Raw genomic sequence first — 22889 nt, 5'->3', positions numbered from 1 at the left:
CTCCTTTATTTGGGATAATTTTAAATGTCTTAAGTAATTCATCGCTATTACCATTGATCAGCACTTGCCCTGTCTCCCCATTGCCTGCACAGTGAACTTTGAGTGGCCCTCATCATTGGTGTCTCTAGCAGGTTTGGGGGTACTCATGCATAGCTGAGCACCTGACTCTCTTGACCTTGGTGCTTTTATGTGACCAGATGTCCCTAATGCTACTGTCCAGGGCCACATCCATAGCACAGTCTGCTGCCACATCCCGCACAGCTCTGGGGACAGAGTTGACTGAGGTAGTGAGGGAATGAAGAAGAGATAAAACACAGAGACATACAGACACATGGACACATGGACAAGCTGAGATCAGATGGACTGAGCTCTCTGATGGAGAAGCCACAGGACTGTAGAAGCTCCGTGTTTATAATATACATTGAACAACTAACATGGAGGTCATTACATATAGATGAATGTATGTAATTAGGAGGCAGGGTTGTGGGTACACAACTGGATCAAGGAAACATGTTTAGTTAATCTCAGTAGGGGTGTAGTCTTCAGGACATAAATATCCAGGGAGAAGACAACACCAGTAGATATTTTCTATATACTGTCAACACGGACCAGAGAGAGGTTTTACTCTTCCTATGAGCCTTACTGCATGGATGGGATAGCTTTGCCATTTTCCCATGAGTCTAAGGGGGTCCTTGGCATGGCCAGCTCATGTCAACAACACACCTTCACACAGGACTTTACACACTCAGGGCTTCCTCCACCTCCACTTCCCATCCATAACTCCACTGAGGTAGCATGGAACCCACAGAACAGGTACCCTAGTGTTTTATATCAAAGGTTGGCAAGCTTTCTTCCAGATGCAAACTTCAGGCTTTACAGGCCATCCTGCCTATGTCTGTGCACACAGCTGTAGGCATCAGGTACAGAGGAGGTGGCCTGAGTTCCACCAAACATTATTTATGAACAGTGGAATCGAAGTGTCAGAGAACGACCATGGGTCATACAGTGTGTTAGTGTTTCTATTTTTTTCTTCCCCAGTGATTTAAAACCATGAGACCATCGCTGTGCTGGGTGGTAGGGAGGAAAGCAGAAGGCCATGGCAGATAGAGCTTGCTTTGAGGCCACTGTTTTCAGTGCAAATGCTCAGGCTCCTCAAATGCCAGGATTTTATTATCATTAGCAGTAGGTTGTAGCTCGATTGATCAACCTCTGTGCATTGTTCCTGGATGAGCCTTCTGGTGTATTCTGACATGAGCAGCCATGCTACCACCACACATTTCCAAATGTGGCACATTTTCAGACCTCAAAGATGTTACTTCATAGTCTCTTCTGTAAAATACTCCCATCAGTGTGAACCCATCACTTCTGCAAACAGGCTTGGGCCAGCCTTTCTGCAGGTCTGAGCTAAGAGGAAAAAGAAAAAATGAAAAAAGAAAAAAGAAGAAAGAAAGGAAGAAAGAAAGGAAGAAAGAAAGGAAGAAAGAAAGGAAGAAAGGAAGAAAGGAAGGAAGGAAGGAAGGAAGGAAGGAAGGAAGGAAGGAAGAAAGAAAGAAAGAAAGAAAGAAAGAAAGAAAGAAAGAAAGAAAGGAAAGAAAAGGTGTAGTGTGTGTGTGTGTGTGTGTGTGTGTGTAGCAGGGGAACACAGCTGTGCACCAGAGAAGCTTACAGAGCAGAAAAACAAACAAACAAACAAACAAACAACAACAACAAACCAAAAACCCAACCCAGAGGGAAAGCTACATTTGGCATGAAATTTGCATGCCATCAGCAATCAAGCCACCCAGAATAACATCTTCCTTTTGGTGTAGTCATACTCGATCAGAAGCATGGAACGATGGCTCCCAGAGACGTTTATTAATCTGGGCAAGAGCAGTCCTGTGAGGACACTGCTCCTGCTTCCTTACCTGGGCCAAGGTGAGGGTTGCTTGTTTGCAGGTGCCACACTGAACTCGGAGCTTTCCAGGCTGGACCTTGTGGCAGGGGCCTTTGCAGTAGATGAAAAAGCTGTTGTAGGTGGGTTTAACTGCTGGGAGAAAGCAGAGACAGCACCCAATCAGTGCTAGTCCAGACTGAGCCAAGACTCCATCTATAAAAGTCTCTTCGAGGCAAGCTGCATACTAACTCCACTGGGACATTTTGTGAATTTAGAAGAATGAATATTTCAAGGAGGAGATAAGGATTTAGAAAACATAGTTTTATGTTGAAAAGGGTTAAAGTGTCCTCTTCTTGTCTTGCCAACAGCCCTGTGACTTACTCATCAAAGTAAACAGGCTGCCCACGCTGCCGCCAGGAGCTGGGCCAGAGCATTTGCAGCACCGGGAAATTAAATGCCTTCCTCGCTGCCGAAGCCTGAGAAGAGGACAGGCAATTCCGAGACTCTGGAAAATTCGGAGGCCGCTGCCCCTGAATTCTATTTCATGCTTCTGTACACAGCAGCAAAGACTCAAGGTCTTTTCCTCTTAGAATCATATCTGTATAACCAAGCCAGCCTTTCTCTCATGGCCTGAGTGATCGGACCACAGTTGCGGGTTCCTAGGGAACACTTGTCCCAACTCAGTAACATAAAATAAGAGTCCTGAGTCCCATGGAGCTTAACGGATCCTGCAGCCTGCGCAGAAGTGCAACCTTGGCATTCTGTTAACAGTCTCTTTAGCTGGACAACTGCCATTCAAACACAGTATTTGCAAGTGTAACGGGTAAACATGAAGGGATCAAGCTAATCAAATAATTTCTCTCAAGTGTCAATATTCTCAAAGTGCCATTCCTTAAAATAAGGGAACCTTTTACAGATATCTGAAGCTTTTTGTGTCTGAAAAGAACTGACTAGAAGCTCTTAGGGTATGACAAGTGCTTTCTAAATTTCTAAGTTTTCCCAACTTAATAGGTTCTTTTTTGATCATTAGCTAATTGTTGCTGGGGGTGAGACACATGTGTTTATAATTTTAATCATCTTGTCAGAAACATTTAGAAAGACTATGCATTCTTTATGGCTATGAATGAATGGTTTTGGTGGTCCAAATGCATACAGCTGACTAAAAACAGGTTAGAGACAATGAGCAGACAGCAGAAGTCCCTGCTGTTTATTTACTCGGCTTTGATTCTGTAGCTGACAGAACTTTCTAAAATATAAGATAAAATAAGGGACGTTCGGATGCATTTGTAATATATTCTATAATGGCTGCTCTTCGGCAATGAGTACTTAGCTGTCATCTTGAAAGGCAAGACAGACTATAAATACATGTTTGTGTTGATGCTAAATATCTATTTTGACACCTCTCTGTAGCTTTAGTGCCTTTGTGGGCAAGATATTCTAGTTGTGAATATCACATGGTTATCAGCAAATATAATTGTTACATAAAATATATGTGGGTCAGAATTGAAACACATAGCTATGAGTTCACGTCACAGTAATGTTTATAAAACAATAAATGATTGTCACAGGAACCATGACAACTCTAATCTGTGCTAAGAACCCTATTCCATCTCTGTTAGAACTTATCAAGGAACCCCAAGAAAGATTTCAACTTTCCTCACTGTTAACACTTAGCAGCAATAGGAAAACATTGGGTCCCACAATTTTCATAACCCACCTGTGAAACTTAAATAATAAAAATACAGGAAAAATGAGTGAAGGAAAGCAAAATCTTTCCAAAAGGGAGTCAGTCAGGGCCTCAGTCAGGGCACTGTGGGTACAGGAGATTAAGACCTGCTGGGAACTGAAGACTCCTCTCATCCCTTATAGCAACAGCAGTGTCTGTGGTATTGTCTCTGCTAATGATGTATGGGGGGTGGAGGGTGGGAGGAAGCTATTCCCTTCCACCTCTGCCTGCCTCAACTTTCACTAAGTCCTTGAGAAACCCGTTGCAAACTGCTGCATGCCATCTTGGTGCCCCGGAATCCTGCAGGATGACATGCAATCCATTATACCTTGCTAGCCACACCCAGCCAATTAGTAGTCAGGCTAACAGAGACCATGGTCAGCACAGTGCCGGCCATGGCACATTTCAAGCTGTTGGTTTCATTTAGCCAAGCGGCTGGGGTTTCAGGTGAACCATGAGAGCCCTTTTCAGAGTGACCTCCTACCATTTTGGCAGTGTGACATGCTTTACGGTGGGCAGGCTTCTGTGTTCTGCTGTGTCCTGGAGTATACTTCGCAGTAATGACTACAAACGCCTCACACTTTTGTGGGAAGGGTTCCCATTTGGCCTCACTGATGAGCCTGCAGCTGGAACTCGTAGTCAGTCATTCTGTGAAAGACCTCAAAAGCCTTTAGCAGGAACTTGGCACCTCCAGTCACTAAGGCACTTCTCCTGCTTCCACCTCATTCGGGACCTTAAATCTCTTTTGCTCTCCTTATCCCTAGGTCTCTCCTTCAATAGCCAAAGTAACTGAAGTGGCTTATGCTTACAACATGTCGTCTTTCACATAAGAAGCAACAACTGGAACAGGGGCTGTCCCTAAATGGGTTGCCTGCCTATGGATCCCATTCCCCTAACTGGGCTGTCTTGTCTGGCCTCAGTGGGATAGGATGTACCTTGTCCTACAGTGACTTGATGTGCTAGTGGGTGGTGATACCCAGGGGTGGGGTGGGGGCCTCCCCTTCTCAGAGGAGGAGGGAAGGGAGGGATGGAGGGAGGGCCTGTGGGAGAGTGTACTGGGAGGAGAGAGGGTGATATTTAGTATATTTTGGGATAATAGGCTTAAAAGCTAAAGAATCATTTTAATAAGACAGGTATTTATTCCACATGAATACATTAAATATTGTATAAAACATTAAACAAAACTCTGCTGTCTTAAAGGCCTTCCTACATCTGCCATATTGACACACATGCAAACAATATGTGACCAGTATCTCTGTGTGGCTATGGAGCATTGAAAATGTGGCTAGGGATTGGTCTTTTCTTGTTTTGTTAACTTTAAAAGAAACTTTACTTCAAAAGCCGCAGGTGGGTAGCTGTTGGCAAGTCTCACTCCCTCACCAGGGACACAGACAGACAAGTCTAAGCAAAGAAGTCAATACGAACCAAGGAGTCCACCTACTCATCTGAACTGCTAGTATGAAAATACAGTTGGAAGAAGAAAAGGAGAACAGAAAGGTTGGGTTTGGAGGAAAGAGAGACCTGGGCGGATCCAGGCTACACAGCCAGAGGACCAGCAAGGCTGTTCTTCCTGCTCTGCTCTGACTTCTACCACATGTGACTCCACAACCATCTTACATTTTCACTGACAATCTCCACCTTTACGATCTGACCATCATCCTCAACGTCCAACTGGAATGAAAATTATTGCAAGAATTCTTTCTTTTGCTTTCCACAAATATGATGGCTACATAAAACAGTATCTAAGATAACAAAAGTATTGGGACTTTGTATTGTCACTTCTGAACAACTGTGTTGGTCCCAAGCCATAGAACTGGCCCAGGTGTCTCAGCATGGGATGTCCTTCTTCACAGCCTTTGGCCAGCTTCTTCCACACTATCTGGCACTTGGTAGTTATGGCTTCTTCTCTCTTGCCCACTTCTGTCTAGAAGAGTTATTATCTATCTGAAGAGTTATTAGCATTTTCCAGCTATTATCTGCAAACCTGCTCTATTTGCCATATCCTCTAACCACATAGGGAGTAGACTCGGTCCTTGACAATCCCTACAAGTCTCTTTCAGACCATACCAATGGAAAAACATCCTTAAGCCATGTCAGGGATCCAGGCACAGATAAAGGGAGAGCATCAGGGATCTTGATGGACAGGGCTGGGTGGTAGTCCCTCAGAAAAGGCTTGACCACAGTTTTTGAGTATATGTCTCATAAACCAGGCCTAAAACTATGAAACATGATCAAAATTCGTACTACCACTGAAGCCTGGCATAAATCTCCATACGTAATATGGAGAGAGAATTATTTTTCCCTATACTGACCTTAAGTTATTGACAGTTCCAGTCTGAACAATATAGATAGCATTTGCCTAATGTGGTTCCATATTAAATCCATGCAGTAGAGACTTCCTGATTTACATCCTCTGCATAATGTCTCACTGGAATCATCATAGGACATAGGATCTCTCCGCTTCAGTCACAGGTAGACCACAAGTGAGGAGCTGCTCTGCTTGGCTGGTCAAACACAGGCACTTCTTTGTTTTACTAGGACACCTTCCCTCTGGAGAACCATAGGTAGTAGGCTCTGGGAAGCCATCTCTTCAAGAGATAAAAGATGCTCTCCTCGTGGCTCTCTTACCAAGATGGTCTTGGGAGGTGACTGTCTCCCTCTTTCCAGTCCCTAAAGACTCATGGCACTTTCTGCATATGCCATTGGCCCTAGGCTCAGACTGATTCACAGTTGTCATCTATCTGTCCAATTTTTCTGTTCAATTTCATTCCATTTTATATGGTCCAAAAGCTAAGAGAAGTACTTTGAACTTAGTTAAAAACCTGTTTCGTGAGGCCAGCAGCTCCTGGGACAGGCGAGAGCCACAGAGCATCTGAGGCGGCGCCATTTCTGGCTCCAGACAACCGACCACCTTCCTGGTCAGAGCACAGGGGTCCGCCCGGCCCGAGAGGCTTCTGCCTCACGTTCTGCGGGGGCCACCTTGGTTCCGGGACTCCACGGCGGGCGGTCTGCGGATGAGAGTGTGGAACACAGAGGCTTCTGGAACCGGCGAGAGCCACAGAGCCTCTGAGGCGGCGCCATTTCCGGCTCCAGACAACCGATCACCTTCCTGGTCAGAGCACAGGTGTCCACCCGGCCCGAGAGGCTTCTGCCTCAGCTTCCGTGGGAGCCACCTTGGTTCCGGGACTCCACGGCGGGCAGCCTGCAGGTGGGAGTGTGGAACACAGAGGCCAGCAGCTCCTGGGACAGGCGAGAGCAACAGAGCATCTGAGGCAGCGCCATTTCCGGCTCCAGACAACCGGCCACCTTCCTGGTGAGAGCACAGGGGTCCGCCTGGCCCGAGAGGCTTCTGCCTCACGTTCTGCGGGGGCCACCTTGGTTCCGGGACTCCACAGAAAGTAGTCTACACAGGTGAGAGTGAGGACTACTGAAACAAAGGCTTCTGTGACAGGCCAAAGCAACACAGCTTCTGGGAAAGATCCTGTTTTGGGCCTTCATCTTCGGCCAGGAGGAGGTCCAAACACCAGATAACTGTGCACCTCCCTGAAAGAGGAGACCTTGCCTGCAGAGACTGCTCTGACCACTGAAACTCAGGGAAGAGAGCTAGTCTCCCTGGTCTGCTGATATAGGGTAACAAAATCACCAGAGGAACAATCTCTAAACAGAGACAACTATAACAACTAACTCCAGAGATTACCAGATGGCGAAAGGTAAACGTAAGAATCTTACTGACAGAAACCAGGACCACTCACCATCATCAGAACCCAGCACTCCCACTTCGCCCAGTCCAGGGCACCCCAACACACCTGAAAAGCTAGACCTGGATTTAAAAGCATATCTCATGATGATGGTAGAGAACATCAAGAAGGACTTAAATAACTCACTTAAAGAAATACAGGAGAACACTGCTAAACAAGTAGAAGACATTAAAGAGGAAACACAAAAATCCCTTAAAGAATTGCAGGAAAACATAACCAAACAGGTAGAAGACATTAAAGAGGAAACACAAAAATCCCTTAAAGAATTGCAGGAAAACACAACCAAACAGGTGATGGAATTGAATAAAACCATCCAAGACCTAAAAAGGGAAGTAGACACAATAAAGAAAACCCAAAGTGAGGCAACACTGGAGATAGAAACACTAGGAAAGAAATCTGAAACCATAGATGCGAGCATCAGCAACAGAATACAAGAGATGGAAGAGAGAATCTCAGGTGCAGAAGATTCCATAGAGAACATTGGCACAACAATCAAAGAAAATGGAAAATGCAAAAAGATCCTAACTCAAAACATCCAGAAAATCCAGGACACAATGAGAAGACTGAACCTACGGATAATAGGAGTGGATGAGAATGAAGATTTTTCAACTCAAAGGACCAGCAAACATCTTCAACAAGATTATTGAAGAAAACTTCCCAAATCTGAAGAAAGAGATGCCCATGAACATACAAGAAGCCTACAGAACTCCAAATAGACTGGACCAGAAAAGAAATTCTTCCCGACACATAATAATCAGAACAACAAATGCGCTAAATAAAGATAGAATACTAAAAGCAGTAAAGGAAAAAGGTCAAGTAACATATAAAGGCAAGCCTATCAGAATTACACCAGATTTTTCACCAGAGACTATGAAAGCCAGAAGAGCCTGGACAGATGTTATACAGACACTAAGAGAACACAAATTCCAGCCCAGGCTACTATACCCAGCCAAACTCTCAATTACCATAGATGGAGAAAACAAAGTATTCCACGACAAAACCAAATTCACCCATTATCTCTCCACGAATCCAGCCCTTCAAAGGATAATAACAGAAAAAAAACAATACAAGGACGGGGAACCATGCCCTGGAAAAAACAAGAAGGTAATCCCTCAACAAACCTAAAAGAAGACAGCCACAAGAACAGAATGCCAACTTTAACAACAAAAATAATAGGAAGCAACAATTATTTTCTTTAATATCTCTTAATATCAATGGACTCAACTCCCCAATAAAAAGACATAGACTTACAAACTGGCTACACAAACAAGACCCAACATTTTGCTGCTTACAGGAAACTCATCTCAGAGAAAAAGATAGACACTACCTCAGAATGAAAGGCTGGAAAACAATTTTCCAAGCAAATGGTGTGAAGAAACAAGCTGGAGTAGCCATTCTAATATCTAACAAAATAGACTTCCAACCCAAAATAATCAAAAAAGACAAGGAGGGGCACTTCATACTCATCAAAGGTAAAATCCTCCAAGAGGAACTCTCAATTCTGAATATCTATGCTCCAAATACAAGGGCAGCCACATTCATTAAAGAAACTTTAGTAAAGCTCAAAGCACACATTGCACCTCACACAATAATAGTGGGAGACTTCAACACACCACTTTCACCAATGGACAGATCATGGAAAGAGAAACTAAACAGGGACACAGTGAAACTAACAGAAGTGATGAAACAAATGGACTTAACAGATATCTACAGAACATTTTATCCTAAAACAAAAGGATATACCTTCTTCTCAGCACCCCATGGTACCTTCTCCAAAATCGACCACATAATTGGCCACAAAACAAGCCTCAACATATACGAAAATATAGAAATTGTCCCATGCATCCTATCAGATCACCATGGACTAAGGCTGATCTTCAATAACAAAATAAATAATAGAAAGCCAACATTCACGTGGAAACTGAACAACACTCTTCTCAATGATACCTTGGTCAAGGAAGGAATAAAGAAAGAAATTAAGGACTTTTTGGAGTTTAATGAAAATGAAGCCACAACATACCCAAACTTATGGGACACAATGAAAGCATTCCTAAGAGGAAAACTCATATAGCTCTGAGTGCCTCCAAAAAGAAACTAGAGACAGCACACATTAGCAGCTTGACAACACACCTAAAAGCTCTAGAACAAAAGGAAGCAAATTCACCCAAGAGGAGCAGAAGGCAGGAAATAATCAAACTCAGGGGTGAAATCAACCAAGTGGAAACAAGAAGAACTATTCAAAGAATCAACCAATCAAGGAGCTGGGTCTTTGAGAAAATCAACAAGATAGATAAACCCTTAGCCAGACTCACTAGAGGGCACAGGGAAAGCATCCTAATTAACAAAATCAGAAATGAAAAGGGAAACATAACAACAGATCCTGAAGAAATCCAAAACACCATCAGATCCTTCTACAAAAGGCTATACTCAACAAAACTGGAAAACCTGGATGAAATGGACAAGTTTCTAGACAGATACCAGGTACCAAAGCTAAATCAAGATCAGGTTAATGATCTCAACAGTCCTATATCCCCTAAAGAAATAGAAGCAGTCATTAATAGTCTCCCAAACAAAAAAAGCCCAGGACCAGATGTGTTTAGTGCAGAGTTCTATCAGACCTTCAAAGAAGACCTAATTCCAGTTCTTCACAAACTATTCCACAAAATAGAAACAGAAGGTACTCTACCCAACTCATTCTATGAAGCCACAATTACTCTGATACCTAAACCACCAAAAGACCCAACAAAGATAGAGAACTTCAGACCAATTTCCCTTATGAATATCGATGCAAAAATCCTCAATAAAATTCTTGCTAACCGAATCCAAGAACACATCAAAACAATCATCCATCCTGACCAAGTAGGTTTCATCCCAGGGATGCAGGGATGGTTCAATATACGGAAATCCATCAACATAATCCAGTATATAAACAAACTCAAAGACAAAAACCACATGATCATCTCGTTAGATGCTGAGAAAGCATTTGACAAAATCCAACACCCATTCATGATAAAAGTCTTGGAAAGATCAGGAATTCAAGGCCCATACCTAAACATGATAAAAGCAATCTACAGCAAACCAGTAGCCAACATCAAAGTAAATGGTGAGAAGCTGGAAGCAATCCCACTAAAATCAGGGATTAGACAAGGCTGTCCATTCTTGCCCTACCTATTCAACATTGTACTTGAAGTCCTAGCCAGAGCAATTCGACAACAAAAGGAGACCAAGGGGATACAAATTGGAAAGGAAGAAGTCAAAATATCACTTTTTGCAGATGATATGATAGTATATATAAGTGACCCTAAAAATTCCACCAGAGAACTCCTAAGCCTGATAAACAGCTTCAATGAAGTAGCTGGATATAAAATTAACTCAAACAAGTCATTGGCCTTTCTGTACACAAAGGATAAACAGGCTGAGAAAGAAAGTAGGGAAACAACACCCTTCTCAATAGTCGCAAATAATATAAAATACCTTGGCGAGACTCTAACTAAGGAAGTGAAAGATCTGTATGATAAGAACTTCAAGTCTCTAAAGAAAGAAATTAAAGAAGATCTCAGAAGATGGAAAGATCTCCCATGCTCATGGATTGGCAGGATCAACATTGTAAAAATGGCTATCTTGCCAAAAGCAATCTACAGATTCAATGCAATCCCCATCAAAATTCCAACTCAATTCTTCAACGAATTAGAAAGGGCAATCAGCAGATTCATCTGGAATAACAACAAAAAACCTAGGATAGCAAAAACTCTTCTCAAGGATAAAAGAACCTCTGGTGGAATCACCATGCTGGACCTAAAGCTGTACTACAGAGCAATTGTGATAAAAACTGCATGGTATTGGTATAGTGACAGACAAGTAGACCAATGGAACAGAATTGAAGACCCAGAGATGAACCCACACACCTATGGTCACTTGATCTTTGACAAGGGAGCTAAAACCATCCAGTGGAAAAAAGACAGCATTTTCAACAAATGGTGCTGGCACAACTGGTGGTTATCATGTAGAAAAATGCGAATTGATCCATTCCTATCTCCTTGTACTAAGGTCAAATCTAAGTGGATTAAGGATCTCCACATAAAACTAGAGACACTGAAACTTATAGAGGAGAAAGTAGGGAAAAGCCTTGAAGATATGGGTACAGGGGAAAAATTCCTGAATAGAACAGCAATGGCTTGTGGTGTAAGATCGAGAATTGATAAATGGGACCTCATAAAATTGCAAAGCTTCTGCAAGGCAAAAGACACCGTCAATAAGACAAAAAGTCCAGCAACAGATTGGTAAGGATCTTTACCTATCCCAAATCGGGTAGGGGACTAATATCTAATATATATAACGAACTCAAGAAGGTGGACTCCAGAAAATTAAATAACCCCATTAAAAAATGGGGCTCAAAGCTGAACAAAGAATTCTCACCTGAGGAATACCGAATGGCTGAGAAGCACCTGAAAAAATGTTCAACATCCTTAGTCATCAGGGAAATGCAAATCAAAACAACCCTGAGATTCCACTTCACTCCAGTCAGAATGGCTAAGATCAAAAATTCAGGTGACAGCAGATGCTGGCGAGGATATGGAGAAAGAGGAACACTTCTCCATTGTTGGTGAGATTGCAACCTTGTACAACCACTCTGGACATCAGTCTGGCGGTTCCTCAGAAAATTGGACATAGTACTACCGGAGGATCCAGCAATACCTCTCCTGGGCATATATCCAGAAGATGTCCCAACCAGTAAGAAGGACACATGCTCCACTATGTTCATAGCAGCCTTATATATAATAGCCAGATGCTGGAAAGAACCCAGATGCCCCTCAACAGAGGAATGGATAAAGAAAATGTGGCACATTTACACAATGGAATACTACTCAGCTATTAAAAAAATGAATTTATGAAATTCCTAGGCAAATGGATGGACCTGGAGGGCATCATCCTGAGTGAGGTTAACCCAAACACAAAGGAACTCGCACAATATGTACTCACTGATAAGTGGATATTAGCCCAGAAACTTAGGATACCCAAGATATAAGATACAATTTGCTACACCCATGGAAGTTGTTACAGAGACAAAGTTTGGATCTGAGATGAAAAGATGGACCATGTAGAGACTGCCATATCCAGGTATCCACCCCATAATCAGCATCCAATCGCTGACACCATTGCATACACTAGCAAGATTTTATCGAAAGGACCCAGATGTAGCTGTCTCTTGTGAGACTATGCCGGGGCCTAGCAAACACAGAAGTGGATGATCACAGTCAGCTATCGGATGGGTCACATGTCCCCCAATGGAGGAGCTAGAGAAATTACCCAAGGAGCTAAAGGGAACTGCAACCCTATAGGTGGAACAACATTATGAACTAACCAATACCCCGGAACTCTTGACTCTAGCTGCCTATGTATCAAAAGATGGCCTAGTCGGCCATCACTGCAAAGAGAGGCCTATTGGACTTGCAAACTGTATATGCCCCAGTACAGGGGAACCCCAGGGCCAAAACGGGGGAGTGGGTGGGTAGTGGATTGGGGGGGGTGAGTATGGCGGACTTTTGGGATAGCATTGAAAATGTAAACGAGGAAAATACCTAATAAAAATAAAATAAAATTAAAAAAAAAAGAGCAATCAAAAAAAAAAAAACCTGTTTCGTGGGGATCATTAGATTTCCCCATATCTTCCAATACTATGAAAGTTGTAGGTATGGCAGTATGAAGACAAACAGCAAAATAAAACATGCTGCTATGATTACCAAATGCTTAGAATGTCTCTGTGCCAGACAAAATCTTAGAGTGACTCCCCAAGTTCTTTAGTTCTTTAAAAATGTTAGAATGTAACTCCTGAAAGCAGCAAAACTGACTTCAATAGCAACTTAGAACTACAATTTGTGGTGAGCAGAAAATAATGATTATTAAAATGCTATAGAGGATTTTAGCATAATTAAATGTTAAGGATCAAAATCTGAGCCAGGTGTGTTGGCATATGGTCATACTCTCAGCTCTTGGTGTGTAGAGGCCAGAGGGTCAGGAATTCAAGACCTGCTTCAACTGTCTTCCATTTCCCCACAAGAGTCGAATTCTCAAGTTTAACCCTAGATGAGATTCACTGGGGAAGGCAGTAGTATGTCAACACCTCCCATTGCAACCCATCTCCACTGAGTTATCTAAGCCAATGGAGCCCGAACAACATTCCCGGGAGTAACCAAGGTGATGCTGTATTATAAACAACTTCCACTTATATAACCAGCCGTCCAGTGCACGTACCCCTAAAGTAGGTTTAGCAATCTCTAAGGAGACTCTATCCTTAAGAAGTTATAACTTAACTCTCAGGTTTTCCCAGCTTGGGTTTTTAATTAATGGATCTGAACGATGATTTCTTCTGGCGAGGCAAAGCCTGCTGATTAAATGTGATGCCTTTGCTTGATTTCTGTTTGGTTGTTGTTGCCAATTTATTTTTTCATTATTCATTTGGAAAGTAATAAAGAGATCTCCCATGCCAAGATAAAACTGTAGAGTGAAGCATCATTTGAGGACTATGTTCACGTAAATAAGGCAAAAAGCCAAGCAGCGCACACTTTAGATGCTTTTTCTTCCTACAAATGGGCCAGGGGTGAGTGCCAGCAAAGCCATCTAGCACAGGAACTGCTGGGATTCATAGTTAGATCAACTTAACACTACTGATCACTGTATACACAGTACTAAAAGAAACTATGTACAGTCCCAGATGTGTCTATCTAGACTTACAGAGGTGGTAACACTGAGTTTGGACAGCTATGTTAAACCTGAGCCATACCTTGCCACTGTAAGCCAATCTGCTGAGCCTTTCTAGTCATCTTCTTTTTTTTTTTATTAGATTTTCTTCTTCATTTACATTTCACATGCTATTCCCAAAGCCCCCTATATCCTCCCCCTGCCCTGTTCCCCAACCCACCCACCCCTGCTTCCTGGCCCTGGCATTCCCCTGTACTGGGGCATATAGTCTTCGCAAGACCAAGGGCCTCGCCTTCCATTGATGGCTTACTAGGCCATCTTCGGCCTCATATGCAACTAGAGACACAAGCTCTAGGGGGTGGGGGGATACTGGTTAGTTCCTATTGTTGTTCCTCCTTGGGTACTTTCTCTAGCTCCTCCATTGGGGGGCCCTGTGTTCCACCCAATAGATGACTGTGAGCATCCACTTCTGTATTTGCCAGGCACTGGCACAGCCTCACAAGAGGCAGCTATATCAGGATCCTGTCAGCAAAATCTTGCTGGCACATGCAATAGTGTCTGGGTTTGGTGGTTGTTTATGGGATGGATCCCCAGATAGGACAGTCTCCGGATGGTCCTTCCTTCCATCTCAGCTCCAAACTTTGTCTCTGTAACTCCTTCCATGGGTATGTTGTTTCCCTATTCTAAGAAGTAACGAAGTGTCCACACTTTGGTCTTCCTTCTTCTTGAGTTTCATGTGTTTTGCAAATTGTATCCTGGGTATTCTAAGTTTCTGGGTGCAAATCATGTGTGTTCTTTTGTGATTGGGTTACCTCTCTCAGGATGACATCCTCCAGATCCATCCATTTGCCTAAGAATTTCATAATTTCATTGTTTTTAATAGCTGAATAAATGTACATTGAATAAATGTACCACATTTTCTGTATCCATTCCTCTGTTAAGGGACATCTGGGTTCTTTCCAGCTTCTGGCTATTATAAATAAGGCTGCTATGGCCATCTTCTGATCACTGAAACCGAGATGGTAACAGCACCAGTGCACAGGCTGTGGTAAGGATCTTAACAGTAACAATACAGGTGAATTGCAGCTCTGTGTTCCACACCCTGGGAGGCTCTAACCCAGTGCCTGCTCTTACTTACTGTGCTCTTCACACTACAACAAGTCACTCCTACGTCCAAGGACATTCCTTTCCCAATTTTATAATTCTTACATAATATTTACATCTTCAACCTACTCTAAGATTTAGAAATAGCTGGAGTGTAATTCTTCACTAGTGACTTTTATTATTGCTTCATGCCTAGCCAAGTCCTTTACATTTTAGGAGTAGTGCTATGGAACACAAATCCTGTGCAAACTCTTGAACGTATTTACACCTTCCTGGAGTCATTTTTCTTTATGATGTGAGGGTTGTGAGTGCACTGTTCTTTTAGAAAGGGTAGAAACAGGATGTAATTATATGGGTCCACCCAAGTAGGCAAACACAGTTAAAACATTAAGTCCATATAAAATAACTATTGTATTCTGATATTAAGACTGCTCTGAAGAGGATTCAAAGTAGGTTTCAAAGTTCTACTTTAATGGCCAACTTCCAAATTACTGAGCATCCTTTGAAAGTAGGTACTGTTTCATAACTAAGTTTCCATAGTTTCATACCCAAAGTCAGGAGATCCTGGGATGAGTTTTATTTCACAGGACAGTAGCACAGGTTTGAACATGACATTTCCTAAGTCCAAAGAACTCACTTCCCCCTTGGCCAGATGATAACAACTTCGACTCAGGGGCAGTTTTTAGTAACTACTGTGGGGAAGGACTTCACAATTGTTAAAAATTGGGCTTTCATCCTGGTTAGAAGATACACATTAAGGGCAGGGATCGCAAAAATCATCTCAGCTCCTGCTTGCATCTTCCCTCATCGCCATCCTTTTTTCATTCTTTTACTAATGCTAAAGCTTTTATGGAAATTCCCATTACCATCTTTTACCACTGGGAGTTGACAGGGGTGTACAGGCATAGAAATTATCATGGAGGAAAAGCAAGCATTTTTTCTAAGGATCAGTGCACATCCTTCCAACTGGCTATTGACCCAAGACATGGCAATCCGTGGCAGGGCATCAGAGTCGATACACATTTTTTGTTTACTTTTACAAAAAAAAAAAAAAGCCAATTCTTTTCTTGATACATGAGATTTATCAAAATTAATTGATTTAAATTTCCTATTGTAAATGTTCTGAGTATTAGAGACAGAAACCGATTAAGTAAATGAGCAATCAAATCTGCCTTAATGAGAGACTTCAGCAACCAATGCATGAGTCTTCATACACCCAAATTCCTCATCTGAGTTCATCCACAACAGACAATGCACGGAATTTTGCATAAATACTTTAGATATGATATATCCTACTTTACTGCTATCATTAAGCAGGTATCAAGTTTCAATGCTTTCAGTATCTTGTTCCCCTGTGCCAAGTGATAAGACAAGATGTATAATGTTAATAAAGGTTATCTTTCCCAGTATTGATTTTGGAAGCCTTTGGCATATTGAGATGTTACTACCTGTTAAAAATGTGACGATTGTTTTTCTTTAGTGTCGCAGTGATTAATTATAAAAGTATGGTATGATATGAAAAACAGGAAGTGATTTGTTTTCTGGGTTAAGCAATGATATTGTAAATGACACATACTTCTAAAAACAAATGACAGGATCATGGACTCCAGGAAAAGGGTCCTGACTTCAAAGGCCTCTGTGTTTCCAGGGAAAGATCTGGCTATACATCACAGTTGGCTCTGGAGTCCCCACTTTCTTCATCTAAACACTTGCCCCTCTAAGATCCTTTAAGGCTGAAATGTCTACAGCACAGGGAGACACCCCACCTCTGCAGGGGCTCACATGCTTCAATCAGGTCTCCCCCATTTTTCCAGGTGTGGGAAGCCACATGTACCGTTGCAGAGTGGCACTGACTACTGCTGGCCACCACGCATAAGATTGGACAAACAACCAATGTGTACATATGCAGTAAAGTTTTTTGCAAAGACACTGCCTGGCCCAGGCATGATAATGAGGTTCTGTAAGGTACTGAGAGTATAACCAATCAGATGTGAGACATGCAAATGAGGTATGATAATGAGGTTCTGTAAGGTACTGAGAGAGAGTAGCCAATCAGATGAGGAACATGCAAATAAGGCTTAGTGCATAACCAATCCGGGTGTGAGACACGCCCCTCCTAGGCCTATAAAAGCAGCACCAGTTCTGGGCTCGAGGTCTTTTCGCCTCTACAATCAAGCTCTCCCAATAAACGTGTGCAGAAAGATCCTGTTGCAGCGTCGTTCTTCCTGGCCAGTCGAGCGCGCGCAAGACCCAGGCATTTCATTGGGCTACCTGGGCTATGGACCTGATCACTGCCTCTTCCTTCTACACAACTTCAGCAGTAATATTACCAACAAGTGTTGACAGGGCTCTCACTGTGCCTTTGTCGGACACTCTATTAGTGGATGAGAAACCAGGCCTGTTCACACAAGAGGCACCTTAGCAGTTTTAAAATCCAAGGATGAAACTGACACGGAGGGCTGGAGTGACCACTGAGCCATCAAAGGCTAAAGCTAAGCTTCCCACCAAAACACTTAAACTGACTTGGAGCCTGATATATGGTATGAGGAGAATTCACTATGCATATAAAGCAGGGGAGAAACCTGGTGTTCGCAGGATAGACACTGAATGACTCAGGTAAGAGTGTGCACTTCATCATGGACTCTTTGTATAGAAAGTTCTGTGACTAGTACTTTCAGACTTGGTATGGCTTCCAGTGGCCATGATTCCAAATTCTCTCCAAGACCCTCAATTCTGAGATGCATAGGACCTTATAGGCAGTCAGAGGTGAGGTCCACAGCTCAGCTCAGTGATGCAAGGCAGGGATCTTCTCTTGTTCATACATTGTTTCAGGCCTCAAGTATCACAATGTATGGTCATCAGATGGAAGTCCCAGTCTGAGGAAACTTGAGAAAAGCCTTCAATGCCCCAGATGAAACAAGCAGGCACATGGATCGGAGGAAGGAGGGTCTGGATGTGGCAATAACAGGACATACAGACTCCTTTGGCTGTCAGTGGTATCAAGCTATCTTTCAGTTGCATTTTCTGGAATGCTTGAGTTTGAAGTATCCTGGGTGCCCAAGAATTCTGGTTAATCCAGATAGCTGAGAAGCTAAAGGATGGCATATGCCTTCTCTCCATAATGGCCTTCATTCGGCTCTTGTTCTCCTGACTCCCAAATTAATTCTTTCATCTTCTTCCCAGAAGCCTGGTTTTAGATTTCGGAAGTAGCTGCCAAGGCCTGGTAGGAGATTTTTCACCTTTACCCCACTCCCCTGGCAAGTAAGACAAGATTCACATTGCAAAAAGAATCGCCATCTGAAACCTTATTGCTTCTCTTCTTATTAAAAGCCCTTCACTTTCCTGCAGCAAAAGTTTGGTGCTACAGGGTGTGGACATGACATCCTGGGCTCCAGGGCTCTTAGCTTAAAGGGAAGCCTGAGAGAGAAGATGTTTTCATTAAGTACCCCACCCCCTCAATTATATGGCCAGTGTATCAACTGCTGACCATCCATGTAAGGAAATGTTCCTGCCTTGCTCATTTATATGTTTTTTCTTCATCAACATTTTCTCTCGCTCAGTAAAACATGTCGGCATTCCAAACTGCATCTGCACAGTGATCGCAAAAGAGAAAAACACAAACACCTCGGTTTGCTCTGTCGGATGCGTCTGAGAAAAGAATGTAGGAAGAGCTGGCTGATTTTACTATTTTTAGCCTGCTGAGGTAAGTAATATTTTTCTTAGACTCATAAACATATCTTTCAGTTTATGAAAAAAAATTTATTTTATGTTTATGTGTTTTGCCTGCATGTATGGCTATGCATTATGGGCCTGCCTCATGCCCATGTAGGTCAGAAGAGGGTGTTAGAGACCCTGGAAATAGAGGTACAGTTTTTAGCCATTGTATAGGTACTGGGAACTGAACCCCAATCTCTGAAAGAGCAGCAAGTGCTCTTAACATGTGAGCCATCTCTTCAGCCCCATAAAACTATTTTTAAAAGCAATACCAGGCCCACCCACTTGTTACCGTTACAATAAAAATTCAAGACTTACTTCCTAAAACAGATGCTAACATCATGAACCAGCTTCTTTGCTCTGCTCTTTCAAAAGTAGGTAAGTAGGCATTTCCACCTGTCGCTTGATGGGTATAATTATTTCAACAGCTGTGAGGTGACAGAAGCATTGTGTCACTCCCTGGCCCTTCTTCTCTGGACTGGTGCTAAGGACTCACTTGCCTTAGACTGTCTAGAACCTACCAGTCCTGAAGCAGCTTTCCCAAAGTAAACCATTGGATGCATCACGTCCCTTACATGTTTTCTCAAGGCCTTTCCTGGGTGAGTGAAATTCACCTGCTTAGGAGTTTCAGTGCCTGGCCTGCATGAACCTTACCTCTGTGTGCCTCCCTTCCACTGCTCCTTCCTGGTCCAAGCTCATCTGTGCCTTCATACAGCACACCTTTTACTCTCAGATATTTACATAGAACTTGGAAAGAAGTTTTTAGAATATAGGCATCTACCCCACGTTTATGAAAAATTGACCTGCATGGGGAAGAGTTGTGTCAAGACAGTCATTCTCCACTAGCGCTGAGCATCAGCTCCAGAGTGTGGAAGTGTTTCCTGTGCTGTCCACTAACGCTGCTGCTGGCCACACGGCTATGGACCTAGTCCATACCTTGTATAAACAATGAATGAATGTTAATGCATTTAATTAATTTAAATATAAATATTTTGCTGGCTAATGTTCATCAGAATTTGAGAAACACTAGTTTAAAGGGATATATTCATTAATGTTGACTATAAGCCTCGGCAGAGTTTTAAGTTTGTAGATTTTTGTTAAATATATGTTAAAATAATTTCTGACCAGTAAAACAGTCAATAACAAAAATATATGGTGTGATGGACATTTCACTATTGAGGAAGAGCTAACTTCTCAGATACTCCCTGAGTTGTTCATAATATTTTTATCCTTCATTAATTGTTTAACTACAACATTTTACATGTGTTTACATTTTGCTCTGAGACTAATTTTATGTTTTGTGACTTGTTCTGTAGCACATCCTTGTTTTGAAGTTTATGATAAGTGCTCACTTTTCTCGACGTTCTTCCTGCCTGCTGAGAGCACCTAAAGCAGCACACAGCCACCTGTTTCTAGGATGCCCAAGGCCACCATTCCCATCCAAAGACATCCTTAACTGAATCTTCTATCAAACGCAAAATGATGAGTTTTTGCCTACTTTTTTCTCAGGGTGCTAAACTCCTTATATCATATACATATTAATATATAGGCTATATAGATGCCATGAGTAGCAATGGTTGATATTATGGGAAGAGATCATCAACCCACCAGTTTTGAAACTAACACTGGAGTGTGACAAAGTCCTTTTGCAAATGATGAAATCACAACAAACTGACCTCAAAATAACTTAATCTCTGGGACAATATAATGAGGTATGTTCTGCTGGGCCCATTAAAATGACATGCAGTTGGATAATTATTTCTACAGTGTCAGGATTCTAAAGCTAGAAGTTTCCCAGCTTCTGTTATTTGGCAATGCTAAATGAATGTTGTCAAAAAATTAAATCTAAATTGGTTATAAATCTTCATTTAACTGCACCATGCAGGGAAGGTTACATTGTAACAGCCACACTTTTGTCATCATTAGGAAAAGGCAGAGTCTGATTTTAACAGTATTAAGACTATTGAAATTATTGTTTGTTCTACATTTGCCATTGGGGATTGAGCCTTTGATGGTCAACCCTGAGTGTATGGGCAAAGCCGACAACAATGGATGGCAGGGCAAGCAGCGTTCTGGTCTACCAGTGATGCTGGGCCTCCCTGACCTACTGTGACCATCTTATACGAAGGCTACTTTGCTTTTCCAACTGCATTTTCCTAACTGATTAAAGGATCTAATTTCAGAAAACAGTCCATTTTCAACCCAGTTTGCCTGACTTTTTTCAGGCAATGACCTGTGGCTTGATCACCTGTCTAAACCATCTGGTGGCTCGTTATAATCCTACAAATGGTCCCTCAAAAGCCCCATTATGCCTTTTAGCAGCAGCAATAACCACCACACAGACAGGGAGGCCTGATAAGTGGCCACTCCCTGGTGTAACTAGTTTCTGCTGAACGAAAGAACAAAGTTGGACCACAATAATTTTTAATGTCAGTAAAAACCTACTGTGGGATAAAGCTCTTTTTTTGGTTTGTATATGAATATCGGGAAGAAAGCTTTGGGAAATTAGACCAGAACATCAAAAGAAAATCCTCAATGATTTTTAAAATGCAGGTTAAATGTGGCTTGTTATAGTAACTGTGGCATAAACTTATGCCATAGGAAGCCTGTAAGAAACTCTGTTCTATGATAAGACCCAATAGTTATAATATTAAGCATGTATATATACACATAGAGTCAATAAATATACCCCCATGATTAATATTCACATACTACATTTATTTGACTAAGAAACATTATGTCAGAACAAAGTAGAAAAATAAGAGGTATTAAAATTAAGTGTGTGTTTTTTTCTAAAAATAAATTTATAGTTTTTAAAAGACTTGTAGCTGTTCATCAAAAGTCTTACAGATGATCTATTGAAATTATTGATGATCTGATCAGATATTTTCTCTTTCATTTATTTTTTTAACCTCATATAGAAAAGATTTAATTTAGTTTAATTTTGTTTTATTTTTTTCTGAGTCTTTTTGAGTTTGTTTCATTTAACATTTACAAAGTATTGCATTTATTATGGCAAAAGGTAATTCTTTAAAGCAACACCATTTCCAAAGATACCCAGAAATAAAAATCTATAATCTATCTATCTATCTATCCATCCATCCATCCATCTACCCACTCACCTAACTACCTATCTATGAATCACCTCTTCACCTGTTGGGAAATGAACATACAAATAACAAAGAAAGAGTTTTTCAATAAAAGAACAACAGTATCTCCAGAAGGAAACAGTAGCTAGAAGAAGCCATGGTGATCAAGCCAATAAGGAGACCTGTTTGGGAGGAAGACCAACTGCACAATTTGCCAATGAGCCCGGAGATGAAGATCATGGAGAAACAACTCCTGATTTTGCAAACGAGCAGCTTCCAGGATTGACTTGTGGTAATCTACTCCAAAACACACATGCTGTGTTTCCATTGCTGTCCTATAAACAGAACAGACTCCTGTGGGGTCATGAGCCCCAGGTTCATTATGGCGTCAATGAATATGAACGACACTTCCTGCTGATGTTAGGGACTATTGAGTGAGCACTTACTTCAAGGCCCACATGATGTTGTGTTCTATTGAAGATCACTGAAAAGCTAATGTTCATTTGTGAGATTACAGATAAAAAGTGAAGTTTGGCAGTGTAATTTACCCAGAGTTGGAGGATTTGCTAAGTGCCATTCAAGGGGCTTAAACCTGGCTCTGTGTGATTCCAATGTCCCTGTAGTCTCTGCCATAATCCACCTCAGCCTTTAAGATTAGCTATGGTGCTTGGAGGAAACGCAACAATAGAGAAACAGGAGGAGAAGAAGAGGGAGAACGTAGCCAATGTAGTGGTAGACTCAGGAATAACCAGATTTGGGTGCTGTGTGGGCATCTCAGCAGCTGTTAGAATCCAAGAATAGGTTTTTAAGATGTTCTGAACCCCAGTTTCTTCATCCCAAACAGAAATAACAATACATGCCTCTTACAACATCTGACAACAATAAGTACAATCAAATATCCTTGCCCGGCATGTATGTTCAAATTC

At 42.0% G+C, this 22889-nt stretch overlaps 1 protein-coding gene across 12 annotated transcripts in view; it reads right to left on the bottom strand.

Annotated features, from left to right (window-relative positions):
• The window catches only part of Prkn (parkin RBR E3 ubiquitin protein ligase), a 1223012-nt gene that overhangs the window by 757755 nt on the left and 442368 nt on the right, over positions 1–22889 (bottom strand). For 8 of the 12 annotated variants that reach the window (NM_001317726.1, XM_006523336.3, XM_017317572.2 and 5 more), the window contains one exon: positions 1905–2026. In NM_001317726.1, the coding sequence (NP_001304655.1) occupies positions 1905–2026 (122 nt within the window). Of the gene's footprint in view, positions 1–1904; positions 2027–4083; positions 4439–22889 lie in introns of those variants that run through there. The other 4 variants (NM_016694.4, XM_030249894.1, XM_006523337.3 and 1 more) reach the window with 3 other exon arrangements.

The sequence above is a fragment of the Mus musculus genome, chromosome 17 (genome assembly GCF_000001635.26).
Source record: "Mus musculus strain C57BL/6J chromosome 17, GRCm38.p6 C57BL/6J".
In the NCBI taxonomy this organism is placed as follows: domain Eukaryota; kingdom Metazoa; phylum Chordata; class Mammalia; order Rodentia; family Muridae; genus Mus; species Mus musculus.
Note: the sequence above shows the minus strand (reverse complement) of the source record. Positions and strands in the feature narration are given on the sequence as shown.